The following is a 23,454-nucleotide window of genomic DNA, read 5'->3' as shown; positions in this document are numbered from 1 at the left end:
AGAAAATAATACAAAAGTCTATAATGTGTTGTTGAATTGAATTTATTTTTATCACAAGGGGATCAAGAGAAGTTATGTTTCATCGAGTGTATTTGCTTTGTAAAATGAAATTCAAAGAGAGATAAAATCTCACTGAATGGAGAATGTGTTGATACAACCTGGTGTGGCGTCAATGACGCATTTGATAAATATGGATTTGAAAGGCTTTCTCAGAGCTCAAAACCAGAGAGTAGTTTGCCAAAATAAGCAGATGTTGCATTTTGTATGAAATGAATGACCAAGTAGAATTGCGCAATGCTACTTCCTTACCTGCAATATTTGTTTTGGAGATCATAAGTGTATTCAAATGGACACGGGCTGTGATTTTCGGTAATAGTTTTATTATTTTTGTTCCAAAAAAATTAGTATTGCTCATTCTCATCCCATCTTACTGTGAATAGTATGTAATCTAGCCTTGCGAACACGATGCTTTTTGTACATATGACTGATAATGTTATTGTTGACAACTGAATTCTGTTCTGGTCTGAAATTGTGTTCGCCAACAATAACGCGTTTTTTCGACACTGCTCACCCCGATCTATTTGAATAAGTGAAACACTAGGCCTTTAGCAAATAATCTTTTCCGAGGAACAGGAGAAACTACATCAAATAAAGGACACAGTAATGCTGGAAAATGAATGAAAAGTTTTGATTTCCACAGAGCTTTAATTATGTTTGCACTACTGTTGCCCTGATTGTTGTCTGAAAATGAGTAGAATTGTACACTAGTGAATATATTTGAGAAAACTTAAGTAGCGGTAAAGGCTATTTTTGCACCAATTTTTTTCTCAGAGTTAACGTCAAGTTTCAAGTGTTAGAATCAAGATATTTAGTTCAAATTTTCAGGATAACTCCCTTAGTTAATACTTTCTCCAAAGAATATAAAAATTGTATATTTGTAGCCATGATTTTGAAATATGACATCCAATCAATATTAAAATTTAATTTTTCATATTTTTTTACATCTTTGAATTTAATAATAAATTAATATTACCAAATTAGTTATAAATATGTTGACACTATTAATTGTAAGATTTTTACGGCAGGATTTGTAAATAAAATTTGTTTTTATGATTTTACATGGGTTTACATATCAAAAAATTATTAAAAATTCTTTCAAATTTCAAAATGTGATTTTTCAAAAAGTACTTCAAATACAGGAAAATTGTGCCGTACAAATCTTATCTGTAACCTTGTTAATAGGCTGTAAAAATTCCATGTCCATATCTCATTCAAAGGTTGGATTTAATTGGTATAAAATTATGTAGGAAAACTGTTATTCTGTCAAAATTGTTGAAAACAAGCCATATTTGAACCCCTCTTTTGAAGTCAAAGAGCAGTCTTTTTGGTTAATCTCACTTTTGACACCTCTTTGACACTCAAAGAATCTAAAAATGCATTTATAATAGCAGTCACGCATTCTGAATGCAAGCACTGCCTAGTCAAACTTTCCTAAAAAACAGTAAAAAATGACTTTCCCTTTTCAAACATTTTTTAAAAGCTAGGGGACCTCTACCATAGTTAATACACTAAGGACTCCCCAGCTTCCTCTTATTTGGTCAGTTTTTCAGAAGTTTCAATGGGCGATAACTCTGCAATGCTTATGACCCCAAATGTCTAGTTTTTTTTATTCCACAGAGAATGTTGACTACTTTCATGTTTTAATAGTTTTATTGAAGTTTATAACTGACGCTCTAGCCTTTACCGCTACCTTAAGCTGCCGCAGATGCAGTGAGATTTAGGACATGATACTACCGTCTGAAAAACCACCGCCACGTGGCAATGAGAGACCAGCATAGTGCAATCACATTGGTTTAATTCAGGTCAAGGTCATTTGGAGAACCGCTCTCTAAACATATTTTTATGTAGATTTCTTGTTATAAAAGGCAGTAGAGGATATCTTTCAATATAATAGTAGCCCTTTGTAGCATTTCAGTAGACACAGTTTAGATTAATAGATTGGCTGGGTCAATATCTTTTCTGATACTGTGTATATTTGTCTATCGATAGGGAAATTTGTTTGACCCAATTCTGACTACATTGATTGACAACTGTTCACCCAATGCAAGTTCTTGAAATACCCCTTGTACTATGAATAAGTCTACCCTTCGGCAAAATGGGACAGATTTTCAGACTCCAAAACTTTTTCCTGGTCTTTTGTGACCTTTCTCTTTCTTCTCATTTTGAAACCTATCGGGAAAATAAGGTTTCCACCATATTGTTTGAATGAAATATTTTTTTTTCACACAAGTTGGACACGTGCGTATACGGAAGCTCTTTTGAATTTCAAACAGCAGAAGCTTTGATGTACAATTTTCTCCTTGATACAAAACTTTGGCACAATTGCTTGTTATCACTATTATTGATTGTAAAGGAGGAAACGTCGTGCTTTAAAGTTCATTTGAGCAAAAAATAAAGAAACTAAAAGTTCAAAATGTTAAGTTTTAAAGCCATTCCTTGGGTATAAAAGGCAGCTTAACTTCAGTGGGTTCATTGTTTCAAATGACTGACACACGGAAGCAACGCGAGCAACTGCTCCAGAAAACTGGCATAAATCTTATCCACGGAGATAAATATAGCGCTGTGCCACCATAGTACCTTTTGTGAATACTTTAGACATAAGGTTGTGAGCCAAATACTGTCTGTTTTACAGTTTCAAGCGGCTTATTCATGAAAAATCTCTTTCTGTACACGATCAGTGGCGTCGACAACATAGCCGTTGACCATTTCAAACTGCTGTCAATCACGAAGTGACGCGCAGAACGTGCTAACGATCAAACATTTGCTGTGTACACCGGATCACTTACGAAATACACAATGAAAAACAATCCCCAAATAAATAGCATTCAATCAATAAAACCCCGAAATCGGCCGAAGACATACTGCCGCAGTTTAGCTAAGAAGGTTTTCATTCAATATTTCATAAAACTTTGCTTGTGACAATGCGCATAATTTAGGTATGTGTGTACGGCAAAAGCCAGTGTAGTATTTACGGTAGTTCTCTTTTTGGAAGATGTGGTGGCCCTCAAAAGGGCCGTTTGGTTTGTGTCAAAGACACGACTTACTGCCACGGTGACCCATGTACGAGCGATTCGGAGGATTTGGGTACAGGGACCGTATGAGCTGCAAAACACAATCGGGCATAATTTCCCTCTTTGTGACAACAGCCCCTTCGGCCCGCATCAGACGTGCCTTGCGATCAATGTACCTGGCATCTAGCCAGGTACCTCTCCTGCACAGAAGAGTCCAGTATTTTCTGTACAAATTTTTCTGTACAAATTTCTTCTGATGCCAGCGTTCAGGTCGCAAGCCTGCTGTCCAGTTCCCAACCACTTCTGCCGTACTGTTGTTACACAGGGCTGGCAAAAGCAGTGCCGACATTCTTCTGCATTCTGATCCCTCTGTATAGGGATATCGGTGGACAGTCGGCGGTTTTCCTGCGGCATAGTATCTACCTCCGCTTCTCTTCGACGTCCATGCGTTTCTTCCAGATCGATCTCCCATCCAAAATGGGTTATAATGCCACGTATGACAGCCTCTTGCTCGTGATTCAGAGAGAGAGAGAATTGCCTACTCATGTCTGTTCGCGAACTGTAATGATGTGAAAATTACTCTCAAGAGATCATTTGATGCGTCACTAAATATGCAAATAGATAAGGTGCGATGACGCTTACCTTTGGTTATCGACCAATAAGCTGGGCGAAGGTTTTTGTGAGGAAACCACGTGACCCTAAAAAATATCATTTACATTTACCCCAAACTGTTGACAAAATCTTAACATTATCAACATACAGAAAAACGTAATTATTAATGGCAATTGTATTCGGTACGATATATATTTGAAACAATTGACAAAAATTGTTTTTAATATCTAATAATACTAAAAATACGTGTTGCTTCCACTTTATCAATTTCAATGTGTCTTTCATATTTATTAAATCTACTATGTTTTCAATCGCTGAATGCACCTATCATACATACCAATTACGGAATGGTAAAAATGATTTATGATTACACTTGTTACCACCCAATCCCACCCCACCTTCGTTTTGTATCGTTATTTTGTCTCTCGTGTTGATCCTCAGCGTTTTAGTTTCGAGTCGTTTTTTACGTCAACGTCACCTTTCGTCTTATGTTCAGTTGACAATTGTATAACTTGTTCCGCTTACATATTATTGTCCCAAAAATATGATTACTGAAAAAAAAGTGGCCTCGCTTTCTGGGTTACTTGTTGGGTACCGTAATTAATTTCATGTACATATTCTATGCCATGGCCTTATGCTAGGGAAGAATTTGTTATTCATTTGTTGGGTACCAGTCAACTCGCACTTTTTCCAACTCGCCCGATTCCAACTCGCCCGATTTCAACCTCGCCCGATGTCAACTCGCCCGATACTATTTTGCAATTTTATGAGTACCTGGTACGTATAAAACGTTTTATTTCTAACAACAATTATTTCTAACATTGAGAACCACGGTTGCGGGTTGAAATATGTGCCAACACGGAAAACTTTTTATTTGCGAATTTCACGTTTTGCAAATCTCTTGAAAGAATAAATTTCGTTCGGCGTCTTTACGTATAGGGATAGTTACTGCGTACTGGCTCACTTCTTTAGGAACAGCAGGACCGTCTTTCACAGAGTTACTGGCCTGGCATGACATGAAAATAGCTGGCCTCGGGCCATCGGGTTATCATACATGGAATCTACAACACCCTATCTCAAAACAAACGGGCGAGTTGGCATAGAGCGAGTTGGTATCGGGCGAGTTGGAATCGGGCGAGTTGAAATCGGGCGAGTTTGTTCTGGGCGGGTTGGAAAAAGTGCGAGTTGACTGTAATTCGAATTTGTTTCCTCCTTACGATATGAAGGAGCAGTAACGAAGAATTTCGACATATTGTTGTTGCTTTTGCTTTTACGGTTTGAGGGACAATATTACAGTGTTAGCATTAGTCTTGGAAAGGTTTCGGACCATCGATCGCGTTAGTGTTCAAATCATTGCAAAAGACACATGTCACTGAAACCACGGTAGTCAAGGTGAAAATAAATCTGTTCTCCGTGGAGTCCTGTCGCCAATCATCCTAATCATGGAATTTTAGAACACAGGTGTTTACTACCCGCATGCTTGTATGAACGTATTGCCTATTTCCATATCTTGTCACATTGTGAACGTCTTCCAGATTGATTCCCACGATAGGTGTGAATTGCTTTAGACAACGATACTCACTATGCTCTATGTTGACAATTACCTAACGACAGCAAAAATCGGGAAATAATAGTGCCACATGAAAACCAATTACGTATCAAAGAGACGTTTTACTCTCGTAAAAAATCTTGTCCCAGTACTGGTTCAAGTCTGTGATTTTTGAATGTTAGAGTGGGTGAACTTGATGAGTGGGGTGTACGCGATGAGTCGGATGTACGTGATAGAGGGGATCGAGTTTCTTCCGGAACCACGGCAGGAAACTAACCCACTTGATCCTCAGTGTTTTAGTTTCGAGTCGTTTTACGTCAACGTCACCTTTCGTCTTATGTTCAGTTGACATGTATAACTTGTTCCGCTTACATATTATTGTCCCAAAAATATGAATACTGAAAAAAAAAAACGTGGCCTCGCTTTCTGGGTTACTTTTTGGATACCGTAGTTAATTTCATGTACATATTCTATGCCATGGCCTTAGGCTAGGGAAGAATTTGTTTCCTCCTTACGATATGAAGGAGCAGTAATGAAGAATTTCGACGTATTGTTGTTGCTTTTACGTTGTTTCTTGACAACAGGTTTCTCTTTACACCAAGGCTTCTCTCCTTCTACCTCCATGATATTACAGTGTTAGCATTGGTCTTGGAAAGGTTTCGGACCATCGATCTGATAAGCGTTCAAATCATTGCAAAAGACACATGTCACTGAAACCACGGTAGTCAAGGTGAAAATAAATCTGTTCTCCGTGGAGTCCTGTCGCCAATCATCCTAATCATGGAATTTTAGAACACAGGTGTTTACTACCCGCATGCTTGTATGAACGTATTGCCTATTTCCATATCTTGTCACATTGTGAACGTCTTCCTGCAGATTGATTCCCACGATAGGTGTGAATTGCTTTAGACAACGATACTCACTATGCTCTGTTTTGACAATTACCTAACGACAGGAAAAAATCGGGAAATAATAGTGCCACATGAAAACCAATTACGTATCAAAGAGACGTTTTACTCTCGTAAAAAAACCTTGTCCCCAAACTTGGTTCAAGTCTGTGATTTTTGAATGTTAGAGTGGGGTGAGCTTGATGAGTGGGGTGTACGCGATGAGTCGGATGTACGTGATACAGGGGAGTTTCTTCTGGAACCACGGCAGAAACTAACCCACTACTGAGCAGACACAAAGGTAACGCATTCGATTGCCAGGAAAACCTGGCCTGGGCTGCAAAATTCCAACTGCATTTATATGAGAGGCAAGAGAGAGAAACTTTTAACATGATTTCATTTTTTTAAAATTCATCGACTTGAACCAAGTCTCCGGTGATGTCGACTAACGATACTGAACGTGCAAGGTGTGTGTACTGATGATGCGGTCTATTCATTGTGTAAATAAACTGTTGTCACTTGTATCATCTATCCTTATCTACTGCTTCCGCATAGTCACTGTTTCGTAAGATATGGTCTACGCGTGTCTTTCTTCCTTCCTTGATATAGATAAACAACGATAGCTTCCCTTTTTGTTCGACCCAGACAACTGAGCGCCAAGTTCTAATACTCATGGCATCCCAGGGTCTATATATAGCTGACTTTCAACGGTTATGATTATTCCAGCGTTTTTGCCGGTACTGGTCGTTCCACTGTTTGCTTCACGCCGACGTCCCTTGTAACTTGCAGGTTTTTTTACAACTCTCATTTCATTGTAAGAAGGGGTAGGAAAGTTTAGTGTAGTTCCATGTAAATTTTGCCCCCGCGTATATTTCGGTCGAACTGACAGTATTTTTTTGTGTGTAAATTTTGTATATATTGAATCTTTGCCTGTGATTAGTGTATATACCAGAAACTTTAGATATCTTAGTCCGATTTTTATGCTTGCCATTTTTTTTGTTTTTTTTTATTACCCTTTTCAAAAGTGTTGCATATTTCAATTATTATCATTTTCGAGTTAACTATGGCACTGGTAGATAGAGAAAATAGGGCCCGTCCCTCTGATAACCCCGAAGCAATCCGTGAACGAAACCAGCGCCGAGTGAGAAACAATAGCAAACGTGGGTGTATAGAGTTCGCTGCGCCGTCTGTTGATGCGAAAACAGAACTTCAGACTTCATTGTCTTACATCCGTGACCTACTTGGTGATCACCCACGGAAACTGTCTAACTACGACGTGTTAGTCGAAATCACCAATTTCTTTATCACGAAGAATGATCGGAGCAGAAGATTTGAGTCTGGTGGCAGTAATGAAGACGGCGTGAACCATTTTCAACTGACCGACGAGGCGAAGACAGAAGAAAAGATGTTTCTGTGCACTGCCTCCAGTATCAACAATCTGGTAGCAAGAGTTCAAGAGCATAGGCAGTGTTGCGAGGGAAGTTTAAAATCCGACAGAACAGACATGATGGGCCATGCAGGTCGCCTCCACTTTCGTTGTAATGGCACACGAACGAAACACCGTTGGTCGTGGTATTCTTCGCCGACTCTGCCAAACGGCAAACTTCTCGTGAATTACAGGTTAGTAAACTGACATTTTTCGTTATTTGTCACCGTCGCAAGCTTTTATATTTATGCTTATACTCGAGAGCATGTGCGTTTGTTTCGTATAAGAAGACTTGTGCACTGAAAGGAAGTTAGGGAACAGTGAAATCAATAAAGGTATTTTTGAGGCACGACAATTTGCAGTCGACCGAAGTGTTAATTGTATACCTATTTGTTTTCTTTACAAAAGGATGCTCCATGGTGTTGAAACCAGTGGTATCCTTGAAGCTCAGTACGAAGCTATCTGCAAAACTGCAAACATTGGATTACTACATGGATATTACAAGAAAACATGTGAGTATAAAATACAAATGTACTTCATAATTATTTATTGCCAAGTTTTACAACAGGAATTACATCGTTTCTCCTCGTTCTTATTTCTCCCCCTTGTCTTTCAGTCCTGAGTCAGTATCGTCCAATCGTGGAACAAGCTGCTGAAGAGTCAAGAAATGATGCATTACTGGAGGTATACAATTTTCTTACAGTTGCAATTTTCTTACATTTTCACTGGCATTGAAGATCACATCATTCCTTATAACAATAATTACTGATATCAAAGTACTTTCATCATACCACTGTCGTGTAGGAGTACAAGTCCATGTATCCATCGGAACGACTCGAAAAACAATGTGATTAGTTCATGATGTAATATGTCTGAACTATCTATCCTCGCAGGAGATTGCTTCGTATGAGGAAAACAGCCGAGGCAGTATTGAAGTAATGTCAGATGCTCGACATGCAACAAGGAAAAATTCCAGGCAAAGCGACGTTATATTTCTTGGCGACAGGTAATGGTAATCGTCATTATTGTATCTTTCATAAGCGCATCAGGCCAGTGACGTAAATGCGCAGTATTTCAATGTGTAAAAATGTGCATTATATCAACTTTAAAGTTTACGAAGTGTAATAGAACTTCAACTGAATTCTTTCTCTCTTACAGAACCCACAAATGCTTATATAAATCGTGTGTAACCAAAGACGACGACAATTGTACACAGAGACACGAAATGATAGGTGTGCGACGCTTTTACGAGTGGGCGGATGAAAATGGTTAGTAACATCATTATTGTTATCTGTCTGCAAAACTGGGTATTGTACAAAATGCACGACCTTACGATGCATAGTAGGTTAGTTACACGAAAATCTCTAACCCCATAGTCATATGTTCGATATATCTGAACATCACTCAATCATAAAAAATATAGGATGACTACTAGAGTTAGGACATGACTTGACCTACGGCTGGGAGAGTAGAATGAAGAACTTATTTTCAAAATGAACAGATTCAATAATAAAAGCAACTTTATTCGCAGTTGTACCGGTGGCGATTCATGCCCATGACCGAAACGCATCCGTCAACAAATTTCTCAGAGAAGAGCGTCCACATACAAGGAACTCTAATGATACTTGGCATGGTAAGTTCATTCATTCACGCCTTCATTCTTTCATGAACTGTCCCGTTAGGAACCGTTGTTGTAACATACATATAGTGTAGCTATCCATATTTATTATTTTTGTCAGTAAGCTTAGGTTATGAAGCATTGATATAATTGGTTTTATGTTATTTTTTTATTTTACATTATGTCCATTTTAGTCACGAAACAGATCGGAAAGAAGTAAAGAAAATAACTTCTGGTGCACAAAGAAATCATGGGAGGACCTGGCACATGGACTTGTCTGATAAAGGTACACATGTTTTGTTTCTTTTTTTAGGTTCAAACTCTCGTATTTTTAAGTATTGAAAACGCTTGTCAAATGCGAGCGTGACAATGTGCACTTATGCGATGTACCAAAGTTTTTAACATGGAATCATCGTCATCACTATGCTATGCAAGACTTGTGAAAAATGCGTGATGTCATAGCTTATGAAATCCTATAGTTTGAATGCCATGTAATGACGTACATTAATTGAAATAACTATGTGCTCCGATGCATTTTATTTCCAAGTAGTAATAGAAATTTTTCTATCCACAGGTGCTTCCATCAAAACTCACATTTATTGGAGCATGAAACACGCCAAGGCATACATTTCTGAACAAGGAGACAATGAAGAAACCAGGCTAGAGGCACGTCATTTACTCAGGCAGCGGCTTGATAACATCGTGAATCACTACCAGGTAATGCTATGAGTGACATAAATTGTATCACAGACTCGTTTGCAATTTTTGTTTAATCAAAACATAATTGATTCATTTTGTTTTTTTTCTCCGTAGAATGACCACATCGGTTGTCATGGTACCTCTCGATGCCAAACTGATGACTATGAGCCTTCTTTCCGAGTCATTGAGAGTCCCATTGCAGTGCAATTATTGACAGACTTCATAAGGAGAAGTGTTGTTTATAGACAGCCTGATGATTACATTGATGTAAGTGTATGAATTTATGAAATGACTGAACAAAAGCGTCTCTTTATAACACACACACACACACACACACACACACACACACACACACACACACAATAGTGATATATTGAATGTGAATTAGTTTCAGAACATGTGAAACCATACTATTTCCATTTTTATTTCTTTTTAGTGCAAAGACACACATTATGTTGAAAGTTACAACAATGTGGTACTGGTCTATACGAACAAGCGAGTGGCCTTCGGCAACAGCAGATACAAATTGCGAAGCGACATGGCTTGCCTTGATTGGGTATGTATGTTACAAGATGCTTATCAACCCGTTAGTTTAGACACACAAGATAGGTGTATAATCATAACTGACATGTCATTTAATTCATAACTGTATACAACAAAACTGTATATGTGTTTTAATTTATTTATTACTCCATTTACACTTCATCGTAACAAGACTAAGACGAAAGCGTAAATGCAATTTTTTCGGTGATCATTCCAAAACTGCAGATGCAAAAGGACACATTTTGATTAACATTTTATTCAATTTTAAAAGCATGGCGCTAAGCATGTTGCATACATGAGCGTGATATTTTAATTCGCAGGCGTGCTTTTAATTTAAAATTTGACACCCACAAAATGTGCTCCACACTTTTAGAATGAAAATGTGGACCGACCTGCGACATCGGTGAGGAGACAACGAAACATCCGAGCCAACCAAAGGGAGCTGAACGTTCGGAACTTGCCAAGGAAGACGTCAGTGTGGAAGAAAAACGTTTGGAGAGCCTTAATGCGAACCATTTTTGCGGATTAATAAAATCTGGTTGCCACAGCCATTGCCCTCTTATAGAGCCATTCTGCTAACCGTCAACAAATAATTTTCAAGTGTATTTCCAACTGTTTACATTTTTACGACATTAAATGACACTTTTTGATTCTAGAAATAGCTATTGTCATTGTTTTTTTCGCCAAACCAGTGGAATTTTGAAATGAAAACATGGCCATCACAAATGTGTTTGTGGGCAGATGTCCCGACCATTTACCTGTATAGTTTTACTTAGAAAACATATTTTCGTTCGTGTAAGAGTACATGATATCTGCTGAGCCATTGACAAGTTACAACATAAAATAATGCTCGTTTTGTTCTTTCACAACGACTGTAAACCTTACACCCTAAGATTTATCCGACTTTGACAAACTCACTACGTCAAATATATTCGAAGGTGGTTGGTTGTGTAGCATTGGGTAAATTGTGTTGTTGTGTGTCAGTGTCATATTGTGAACCTAAAGGCGGGAACTCAATATATCCGACCTTGATAAATGGTAATAACTCCCCCACCTAAAACTGTTTTCTTTTCACAAATCCCATGCACTATGAAACGTATTGAGCTTTTAAAAACATCATAAATTGTTTCATATGCATTTTTTGGCAAAACTGTTGGACTTAGGGATTTTCTAACAAATACATAAAGTCTATGTATCTCGTTGACGAGACATTCAATTTTATAAATCAACTATAATTTTACGATCAACCTTCCTCCCCAGCCTCCGAGTGAGGTTATTTTGTGGGGCTGTTTGGTAGCCATTCCGGTAGCTGCTGTGACGACACTTGACTATCTGACCACCTGCCACAGTACGCAAAACACACACCTGTCCTCTAATATTTAGTCCAAATCGCCAACACAGCCGTCTCTAACATTTGAGCACTCATATCAAAAGTAGTAGAATCCGTGCCAAGGAAACTTTACTCAGAAACTTTACAGAAGCCAACTGCAACTATCATTGAGTATTACTGCCTTGATCAAATTGTTGGCTCAGTAGCGCCATCTATAACACAGTCGCATGTGTCAGTAGTGCAGTGGTACATGGTGGCCGTTGTATGGTATGCAATCGAAAAGAAATTCACACAGTAACCGTCGCGTCGTGTACACACACATGACTGTGGTCTAAAATGTCATGAATTTGTCATGAATTTGCCAAATGCTAGCCTCCACCTAGCTCTACGTGACAGGGCTGTGTGTCACCGGTGCTATACGGCCGGAGGCTGTATAACGCCGGTAACACTCAGCCCAATAACGCAGACCTTAGGCCTCAGCCCGGAAGTATGCGTTCATTGAACTCAACAATATCGACCATGTGGATCTGTGAAACACGAAGCAGTACCTCACATTTATTCCGTATATTTATCCTTTTTACCTAAGTAACGTGGTTTTTTCAATGAATATTGAATTACAGCACATCCCGCTGAACGATTTCCACCTCCCTTTGTGATCGCATTCAATAGCATATTCACGCACCGAGGTGAGATCGATGTTGACAGGACGAGTGACCGGAACCAAATGTGCTGTATTCCGAACCACACAGTAGTTATGGCCGGCTACAGTGGGCCCATGGCCGTGCATCGCCGGCAAACTAAGCGTTTGGGACATCACGAGAGCAATTTTTTTTCCAGTCTGTGAGCGGTTGAGTAGTCAGGCAGGCATAGATCGGAATTGAGTTGATTTCGACCGAAAGTAGTGTTTCATGCGCGGCCCAAATTGGACCGCGGTGACCGCTTTGTCTGTGGCATGCAGTCAGTAGGACTGTGGTGGGAGGCCGTATAACGCCGGGAACAATCAGCATCGTACGCAGAGCTATGTACTCGGTTTTTCTTGGTTCACTCGGTATCGTACATGAATACTGAGCGTAAGGAATATGACAGCAAAAACTAACTACCGGTAACATCGTCTGTTATGTTAGCTTATGGTATTTGTATTCAAACAAAACTGTCTGGATTAGGATTTCCGTAGAAGTGGGTTCTTATCTAAGCCGATAATGGATTAAACACGAAGTCAACATGGGTTTGCCTTCATTATTCATTGCCACTCCCGGACCCAGGGATCGCAAGCGATGGCTTTAAGGTAGAATGCACATCAGGGACAGATATTTGGATTCTCAAACTTTTACCATATTTTGTTGGTTTACCTTTTGCAGGGGCTGATTTTCAAGGTCATAGAGTAAATAAAGTCTTCACCAGTTTAGTTTTTTGAAAATAGAAAATTTTGGTTTTCCCGATAGAGTTAACAAAGGGATTTGCAGCCATTTTTAATTGCAAATATCACATTTTCTGTAAATATTGAGCAATTAGTTTCTGTAGAACCAAAATTTGCACGATGACCCCTGACTTTATTCTAAGAAGTTTAAATCATTCAGTTTGGAGATGCATACTATGTCAATTGCATTTTGCCACCACAACTGATCCAAAGTGTAAAGCACAATGAAGAAGTGCAACAAAGGCATAAAGACTTCACCGGACAGTCTTTCAGCACCTTTCCATACAAGGTGTAAACGTTGAATTCTTTCCATACAAGGTGTAAACTTTGAATTCTTTTGTCAAGTTTCTGAGTTTTGCCATATACGTCTTTTTCAGGTTGATTTGTTTTCCTTCGGAATAATCCTCTGTGAAATCATCGCAAGAATACCGGCAGATCCTGACTATTTACCGAGATTGGAGGTAAAATATCTCACGTTATACTCCTTTGTATCTCAGGACAGTGCTGCGTAATTAGGGAAATGAGTTCCTGTACAGATATGACGCGAGTCATTCATGTCACAGTCTTGTTATGTATGGGTTGCCATGCTACATACTGAAAAAAGATGATTTTCCAAGATGATAATTATCATGTGAAAAAAAAAGTAATGTAGGATTTCAATAATGTGATAGTGTTCCTTTGCAGAATATAAATATGTAGTTTGGAAACTGCAGCAACATTTCTTCAGTTTCTTTCATATGATTCCTTGAATTGATAATAGTCTACGAGCTGAGGTTTTTCTTTGCTCTACAATAGTACAATCTAGGTTTACAGAGCCTGAAATAAACCAGACAGATTCAAGATGAGTAATGAATGGAACCTCCGTACAGTGACTTGGGAACCAGTGTAATTATTCCTGCCCTACCATCCCTATCAATAGCACCACCCATACTGCAGCCACTTATTCTGTGTTCCTTCTCTTTCCTTCACAGAACTTTGGTCTTGATGTTGCAGCCTTCTCAACAATGTGTGGTGATTGCCCCAACGACTTCCTCCAGCTGGCCATTCAGTTATGCAGCGTAAGTCACGCAGTATTTGTTTCCAGGGTTACAGCCAACCCTTCTTGTCCAGTTTCAGTATTCAGAATCAGATAAAATATGATATAACTTGACAAGTCCCAGTAGTTTTGAATCACTGACCCATTTCTCTCATTCAGCAGTCAATACTGAAGCCATTACGAGGTATATTTTTGATGACAGTCTCGTTCACAGGAAGTGAGGTTACCCACAATGCTGCTTGATTTGTGCACTCAGACATTGTTTGCCAAAGGCTAATTCAATCGTATTCATTTCTTAACAATCTAAAACTTATAATCCAATTTCAAGATTATTTGCTAAAAGTCTGTCCCAAATTATCAGTTATAATTCAAATTCAAAGTGTACATTGAATTAGAAGCTAGAGTTTGTTGATGCTAGAGATTTCACACTTTTCAAGGAAAAGCTCTCAGCAAAGACGGTTTCATATTACAGACTGTCAGACATCTAACTTTTCCTTGTCATATATAAACATTCAAAAGAAAATCAATGCCCTTTCTTATGCCAGGGCAGATGAAACTTATCCCCTTAGTTTCCTTGAAAATATTGTTTATGGCTGTAAAGATCAAAGATCTAGAATCCCTTTCTGTGTGTAACATCTCGATACAAGCACTGATGTTTGAATTCCATGTGGAATTCCATGTAATGCTTCAAATGTTACGCATGAAAAATATACCAAACTATTAAAAGTCTATTCATCAAAATATACCAAAGGGGCTAGTAAGATGGATGCAATAGAAAAATAGCTTGTATTTCATCAAATATTAAAAATGTATGAAATTGTAAAATTGTGGGTAGTTTAAGTTCCTGTGCAGATTTAATGAATTTTTTTGGTGAAATTTTTCCAACTCAGAGGGAGCCAGCTGAGAGGCCGACATTTGCAGAAACAGTTGACTTAATTAACAACATCATAGCCACACAACAGCTCAGAGAAGACCTCATGGATGTTGTGTTAGCAGACAGGGAAAAAGAGGCACTCAAATCTCCAGGTGAGAAGAAAACAAATCTTTATCAAATCTCAAATCTACAAGTGAAAAAAGAAGGTTGTCAGGTGTGGTGATGCTCGTTGAAAGTACAGTAAACTGCTTGTATCATCGATGTACCATACCACACTCTCTGCTAGTGTGAGTTGAGTATAATAAAGATTGATTGATGCGTGGAACTTCCACAGCAGTTCTTGTGAATTTTCCTATACAATTGCAGCACTTACCGAAGTGAAAACTCGCATGTGCATTGAAAGGAGAGCTAACTGCTTAAAGTGGTAGCTTTGTAGTGTTTTTCTGTTTTTACCATGTGAGCGGAGGAAATCTCTCCGTTGCTTCTGATGAGTGGCAAACCAGCTTACACGTCTCAAATTTTTCCCATACTCAGAGAGGAAAAATGACTGTTTCATTATCTTGAGCCTCAGTGGACCCAGTCTAGTAGTATAAGTTGAAGAAATTTGCCAAGATACTAGAATAATGTCAAAATGTGAGTTGTGACTCGGTGCTAGAGTTGCAGTTTGAATAACCATCAGATGGCATGTTGTATTTTTTTGAAGCCCCAGGAATGTGGATGTTGCACTGGTAGTAGGCTCAGCATTCTGTCATAGTTACCCAATTACATTTGCCTACTGGACACTTATTACTCCATACTCTTCCCCCACCTCCAACTTGTGGAAGGGAAATTTCAGGTGTAAATGTCTATAGGTAGTGCCACCCGCCCTAGTACCATGCAGAAACAGATCATGTATACAGTGAATGAAATGTTTTGTGAAATTGATGACCAAGGCGAGGGCTGTTGTTGAACCTCTGTCATTCATGTACCTTTTAGGTAGACACTTAGACAGCTATAAGAACTCTCAAAATTTTTTCAATTCTTTTCTAATTTACCATTCATGGGGGCTTATTTTAAAGCTGTTTGAGTGTAAGAACCAATTTCATTGTCGTAGTTTTTTTGAAGTCGAAAATCTTGTTCTTCTTCATAGAGTTAGCACAGGGATGGTGGCTATTTTGAATTTCAGATACAGTTAAATATTAGGTAATTGATTTCTCTAGTACCAAAATTTGCACCGTGACCCCTGATTGTTATTCTTGATTTGGTAAGAGAATGGGGGAAAGTCTCATTGAGGAAAGTGTGTACAAAAGTTTAAGTCTTTCACAATTGAGCATTGAGGCGCATACGAGTTTAAGGAGACACTTAAGATCACTAATCTTTGGGCCTATATATTCCAATTGTTATGTAATACTCACTGGACAAATGGTTTTGCAACACTTAAAAGCTGCCCTGTCATTGCAGATAATTAGCTGAACAAAAAAAGTGGTACCCAGCAGACCAGTTGTGAAATTCAAAAGAAAGACAGGTGGCTGTTAAACATAATAGTTAGAAACAATGAGTTTTTAGTCCCCGCGGACGAAGTCCGGCGGGGACTTATAGATTGGGTCCCGTCCGTGTGTCCGTCCGTGTGTCCGTCCGTCCGTCCGTCCGTCCGTCCGTCATCAACAGTTTCTCAGACACTGCCAACCAATTTTGTTCAAACTTGGCACAAAGGCATAGCACTATGACCTACAGATGCACATCGATTTATTTTGCGATACGATCCAATATGGCCGCCAGGCGGCCATTTTATTACAATTTTTTCATGTACGGAGCCATAACTCAGACATGTTTCAACCGATTTTATTCAAAGTTGGTACAAGGACATTGACCAATGTCATAGATATGCATGTCAATTTGTTTTGTGATATGATCCAATATGGCCGCCAGGCGGCCATTTTATTACGATTTTTTCATGTACAGAGCCATAACTCAGGCATGTTTCACCGATTTTATTCAAAGTTGGTACAAGGACAATGACCAATGTCATACATATGCACATTGATTTGTTTTGTGATACGATCCAATATGGCCGCCAGGCGGCCATTTTGTTTCGATTTTTTCATGTACAGTGCCATAACTCAGGCATATCTCAACCGATTTTATTCAAACTTGGTAAAGGACATTGACCTATGTCATATATATGCATGTCGATTTGTTTTGTGATACGATCCAATATGGCCACCAGGCGGCCATTTTATTACGATTTTTTCATGTACAAAGCCATAATTCAGGCATATCTCAACTGATTTTATTCAAAGTTGGTACAAGGACATTGACCTATGTTATACTTATGCACATTGAATTGTTTTGTGATACGATCCAATATGGCCGCCTTGTGGCCATTTTTTTTACGACTTTCCATGTCCTGAACAATAACTCAGACATGTATCAAGCAAATTTATTCAAAGTTGGTACAAGGACATTGACTTTAACATAAGTACATTGATTTGTTTCTCGATATGGTCTGATATGGCCACATGGTAGCAATTTTGTTATGGTTTTTTTCATGTCGAGAGCCATAACTCTAGCAAGTCTCAACTGATTTTATTAGTTTGTACCTGGACATTGACTTATGTAATACATATACGTGTTGATTTTTTAAACAGTAAGATCAAATATCGCTGCGTGGCGGCAAATTTGTTACGATTTTCTCATGTACTGAGCCATAACTCAGACATACCGGTATTTCCACCAGTATCATTCAAAGTTGGTACAAGGACATTGACCTATTTCATACATGCTCGTCAGTTGTTTCACATCATGTAGCAGTATCATGTCAATTATTGAAGTTTCATAATTAGGTTGATATGTCAGAAATACTGCATCAAATTTCATGAAACTTTGTACAGATGTTAAGCTCACATTGCTTTAACAGTGAAAAAGACATTTATCAGTGTCATTTTAATTAATTTGTAATTGCATATGTAATGAACTTTCCTAATTAGAGTGATATATCCACAAATACAACGTCAAATTTGATGAAACTTGATACAGATGTTGATCTCATAGTGTTGTAAATACTACATTAAACTTTATGAATATGGTACCGGTTATCTATTAGTGTTAGGATAGAATGAAAAAATGTTTTGCAACATCCTGTCAACTAATTCCCAGTTGACTCATTTAATGACCTTTAGGATAGTGGCCTACATTGGTTTTATGTTTTTCATCACCATGGAACTCATTCTTGGCCATTGAGTGCCATCTGTATCAAAGTATTTTTATCACAGAACCTGTAATCAAAGTACCCATTAGCAAGCGGGACTGGGTCATCAACGATGACTTGTTTAAATATGTAACGTAATGCTCACATTGTAAGAGCTTCAAGTGACATAAAAAATTGATTTTTTCTTGAAAAACTTAAAGAAAATTGTTTCAGGAAACAGCCTTCTTCAGCCTTCTAGCGTTTTCAGTGTTTTGCAGTCATTTTACAAAAATATCCAGCAGTGTAGTAGGGTAATAAATGAATGTTGTCTGAGGACCAAATTCTGACTGAGAAAACTTCAGCGAAGATGTGTACATAGGCTTTTTATATACTGTTAAATCATTTATTTTCGGTTTGATTTCACTATCCTTATGTTTGAGACGTTTTCACCAGGATTTCAATTGTCTGATTTGAGTCTATCATTTATTTAACAATTTCTCCAGGATTTAATGTAACAGGTTTCATCTGACAGGAAAAATAGTGAAATTTTAGTCCCAGGGAATAATGCTTTTACAATTCTCATTATAGTGACGTGAATAAAAGTGAGGATGCTATTTGAAACTGTTCTGAAAAGGTGATTTTAATAAAATATAGTAGTAATTTGATACTGTAATATGCTTACGTTTCGACAATTTTAAATTACATGTAATTATTTGTCTGACCAAAGTGCAGGATACTGTTTATATACTGAGTGGATTTATCCTCTTCAAATCAAAGCGTGACCTGATTACATCTGATGAATTTAAAATAGACACGGAAACACTAATATTTATATGTACGCTAATATGTTTTCAATAACGTATACAGATAGAAGTGTGGGTCAGCTTCAGTAGCACAGTACAATGTAAGGTCGGCCTGAAAACACTTAACCTGGATTGGTATTATTTCTGTATTTATTGCACATTAGGTTATTCTGTTGGTCTGTATCATTCTCCTGGTTGACCCAGTCTCCAAATCCTTCTTTTCACTCTATTCAAACACGGAAAGCTGGCATTGTCGGATTAGCACCGGCATGTTGTATTTAACAGGACGTCCTTTGTTGTGCAATATGCTGCGTCCTCCGCCGCTGACGTCAGTTCAGATTTTGCAGAGTCAGGATCTCTGTGCTGTGTAACATCTGGAATGCACGGAATCAGTAACGATGAATAGAGTAGGAAATGTTTGAGAAATGATGCATTTGTTGCCGTGAAAATATACGCCTGATCAGGGATCTGAGGAAAGAGTGCTAGTGTAAGATTAAAATGTTGGTGTCTCAATAACAAAATATGCTATAAAGAAAGCAAGCACTGCAGTATGATTGTATGGAGCTGTTTGAAAAAAAAAATTTAAAGGAGAGCTGTCTTCACTCATGACATGTGCTTGCTTTGAAATTCACATCCCTGATCTTAAAAAATGTTAAAAGTCAGAATAGCCTTTTCAGGCATTTCTTTGAATACAAAAAGTTCAAAGGTAGATCACCATACCATACATAATTTTAATCATCAATAAAAAGTTGTATGTTTACTTCATAAAGTCATTACATAATGTTTGATGAGTCAGAAGGCAGGTACATGTATTTACTGGTGTGCATCATGTTAGACAAGAGGCCGTTTTAAAAACACTGATTCCTTCTACAGGTGAATATCAACTTGAACAAAGACTTAAAAGTCATAATATTAATAATGATAATAACAAAATACAAACATGGCCACTAGCTGTAGCTTTTGGTGTATTTTCCTGTGTTTTTTTTTTGTTTTGTGTGTAAAATACAGTGTCTTGTTCAACTCCTAAAATCGTATTTAATCGCCAAGTGTTCAGCCTATAAACGCGGCCTGTATGTACATTACTGTTCAAAGGTATTGATGAAACCTAGCTGTTATTCTGACATGACAATGATTTGTCGGCAATAACATTGTGTACATCATACAATCAATAGTGTTTGCACAGCCGATGGTTTGTAAATTTTATGCACTTTTGGGAGAAGAATAAGAAGTCCTTGTTTTATTACACAAAAATATTGACAATATCATCACAGGCATTGTCTTTCCTAGTAAAATTTTTTTTTCGTGTCTGTAGGTTTCAAGGGACACAAGAGAGCAAAATCAGCATCAGGAACGCCATCTCCTCCTCTATCTCCGATGATCAAGCCAGTATTGCCGGTCAGTCTGGTCAGAAGTAACTCTGACAGGCACTGCCGCTCAACTCCCAGACTGATTCCTGCAGCAACGCCTAGCCGGGTAAATCCTTTTGACACACCGCACCTGAAGGGAGGCAGGACGAAACTGGTGAATGTGGATCCAGATTGCGGTGCATGCTTCAATCACAATGTGGAATCTCCGACCACGCCGCCATCTTCTCCCGTGTTTCCCGAGGATGTACTGGCTGACTTAGAACAATGGTATAGACATGGCAGACGCAAGTCCCAGTCTCTTCCCACCTCGCCTGTCTTTCGCCGGCGAAAGTCTAGTAGCACGTCCTCCGGCGAATCTGTTTCGGCTGTGTCGTCGTTAAGTCACTTCAGCAAATCCAAGCAAAACAGAACAAAATGCCCCTCACACTTTGATGAGCAAGGGGACCAGAAAAGCAACACGTCAAATATCAGCAGTGATGCTAGCGGCATCAACCCATACAAACTTGGACATGATTTCGCGCTACCGTTGATGAAAGGCAGGCGGCTGGACTCCGGCCTCAGCTCGTTGTGCGACGAGGAACTGGAGAGGATTTCTGAAGTGAGTACAATTAGCATTCCAAGGAAGGCCGACTGGAAGAGGCAGGGTCGCCTAATCCATTACAGAGCAGCGGTGGGAGCACGGGTAGTTCCATCCATCGACAAGACTCTCTCTTGACTTAAGCAGTTGGGACGAGGCAGATAAACACTGATGTAAAAGTTACAGTGTTTTTCCTCTCCCTTGTTGCAAAACCATCATGTTCATTAATAAGTCAGTAGTACTTAAAAAGTACCAACGCTATTGAAATGCTTTTTTTTGGACATTGAGAACAATTATCATTGATGAAAGTTCAGCTACATCCATATGAAGGAAAATTGGCATAACAAATTACACAAGGTGCGAATTAAGTATGCAAACAAATGAAATAGATAAATACATAAATACAGGATAAACGCTGATAAATTTAAAAAGTAAATAATGCAAATTAGAACGATGACTTCCCAGCTGTGTATAAAGTGTCTGATAATGTAGAAAGACAGAAAGATATTAGCTTTATTTTGTGGCATAGTGTATATTATTTGAGTGATGTTCTATTATATCATGTGGTGCTTGAAACCATTGAAAACTGGTATTTACATCAACTATTGTATCAAAATTTATGTACATAACTGATTTGAAAAAAAACCCAGCATATCCAAGAGAAAACAGCATTTTTTTTCTGATTTTGAAATTGAAATGATTTGAGTATGCATATGTACCTACACGTGCCTTCATGTATTCAATGTATCAGTTGCTTGTTCTCCCCTCCTGCCTCCCCTGTGATTTTCTGTTTGGTATGATCCCACCCTTTGTATTGACAGGTCAGAGTAATTTTTGCAGGGGCGTTTTAAGGGAGGGGTAGCGGATATGGTGCACTATTTCTGAGTGATTATTCAGACCAATTCCATTACACTGTTGGGATCTGATCAATATTTTTTTACTGCCATATTAATGTTTATTCAGAAATGGAAGAGAGTGCACAAGATGAAACCTTGTTCTTTTGAAATGTATATAAATTGTATTTTAGAAGTTTTTTTCTTTCTGTACTTTCAGGTGAAAGATGAATTGTTTTGCATACTTTTGTTGTCATTTTCAAATTTTTGATATAAAATTATTCATATAAATTCAAAAGACCATTATGTGCATTATCCATGATATTAAACACAGTGCTGATTGATTTCCAGGCATTACTGTATGTTTTGTGCCTACTCTCATACAAGTTTTTGAATTTTGAAATAAAAAAAGATTCATAAGTCGTATATGCATTATCAATAATTTTCATAAAATTTACAAACTGAGAGATGTAAGGTTTATATCACGCATCTGTGCAGTCTATGTGATTTGCCTTTTGGATGCTATCCGAAAGTGTATTGTCAACTGTGAATGGATTACACTGATATCCACCACAGGCAAAATTTACAATGGTTTGCTTTGACACGTTGACACTACGCGCACCAGACATATTGTCTAAACTGAGGTGTTGCCAACACTGTCAGGTGTAATTATCAGTAATTGAGGTTGATCACAGAGAAATCAACTCTGCCTCAGTTGAAACATTGTTTTGCAGGTCAGACGTAGTAAAAACAACTACACCTGAAAGCAAGTGATGTAACTTCCACAGTGTTTGGACTTGTGTAGTGGTGGTGTTTTGACTGTGTCTGACCTCCTACCAGACAAAGTGTCAACTTTTGCAGAGTTGATAACTTTATGATTAACTCATATTACCGCTTAGCTGATAATTGCACCTGACAGTGTTGGCAACACCTCGATTTAGACAATGTGTCTAGTTCGTGTAATGCCAATGCGTCAAAGTAAACCACCGTAAGCACAATGGGCCTGTGCAGAAAAAAATGTACAAATCAAGGTAATCTTAGGCAGTCTGCTTGTAATAATGATAAGAAGACACCTTAAGCAAGGCTGATTGTAATATTAAACTGTTCACCCCCAATTCCTGTGAACAGGTCCACAATTACCATAGATAACGATGTGTTTGTGCCAAACCATAGTGATGAAAGGGTTAAAGGAAAATTGGGCCCAGTGTCCTTCAGGTGCACTATCACCACAAACTCCATGACTGTATATTTCATTTGATGCTCAATTTCTTCACATGTACAATTTTTGTATCTTGTAAATTTGCAATGACATTTGGAGAAAAATTGTAGTTGTAACCAAGTTGTGGCCATACCTCATCCCATGATTTGGCTGTCCATAAAACATTGTGACCATACCTCATCTCATCATGTGGCTCTACATGGAACAATGTGGCCATACTTCATCCCATCATGTGGCTCTACATGGAACAATGTGGCCGTACTTCATCCCATCATGTGGTTCTTCATAGAACAGTGCAGCCATACCTCGTCCTATCACATCGCTCCTCATAGAACATTGTTTTACGGTGTCTGTGGTACAGCTGTATCACTGAGACACTGGTGAACGTGTATTCAGTATTGTGTCAACCAAACGTACAGGAGCCCTC

At 38.4% G+C, this 23,454-nt stretch overlaps 1 protein-coding gene across 2 annotated transcripts in view; it reads left to right on the top strand.

Annotated features, from left to right (window-relative positions):
* The window catches only part of LOC139138825 (dual specificity testis-specific protein kinase 2-like), an 84,914-nt gene extending 62,680 nt beyond the window's left edge, over nt 1-22,234 (top strand). The window contains exons 7-17 of one of the 2 annotated variants that reach the window (XR_011553682.1): nt 7,432-7,739; nt 7,954-8,057; nt 8,162-8,229; nt 8,439-8,551; nt 8,704-8,813; nt 9,077-9,178; nt 9,358-9,449; nt 9,738-9,880; nt 9,977-10,129; nt 10,299-10,418; nt 10,779-11,064. Coding sequence is in view for 1 of the 2 variants with exons in the window: in XM_070707366.1 (XP_070563467.1) it covers nt 13,530-13,613; nt 14,124-14,210; nt 15,079-15,214; nt 20,344-21,113 (1,077 nt within the window). In the remaining variant the exon portion in view is untranslated. Of the gene's footprint in view, nt 1-7,431; nt 7,740-7,953; nt 8,058-8,161; nt 8,230-8,438; nt 8,552-8,703; nt 8,814-9,076; nt 9,179-9,357; nt 9,450-9,737; nt 9,881-9,976; nt 10,130-10,298; nt 10,419-10,778; nt 11,065-13,529; nt 13,614-14,123; nt 14,211-15,078; nt 15,215-20,343 lie in introns of those variants that run through there. The other variant, XM_070707366.1, reaches the window with a different exon arrangement.
* Nucleotides 22,235-23,454: the final 1,220 nt, after the last annotated feature.

Source organism: Ptychodera flava, chromosome 8 (assembly GCF_041260155.1).
Source record: "Ptychodera flava strain L36383 chromosome 8, AS_Pfla_20210202, whole genome shotgun sequence".
Taxonomy (NCBI): Eukaryota; Metazoa; Hemichordata; class Enteropneusta; family Ptychoderidae; genus Ptychodera; species Ptychodera flava.
The sequence above is the reverse complement of the archived record's forward strand: the minus strand, read 5'-3'. Positions and strand labels throughout refer to the sequence as shown.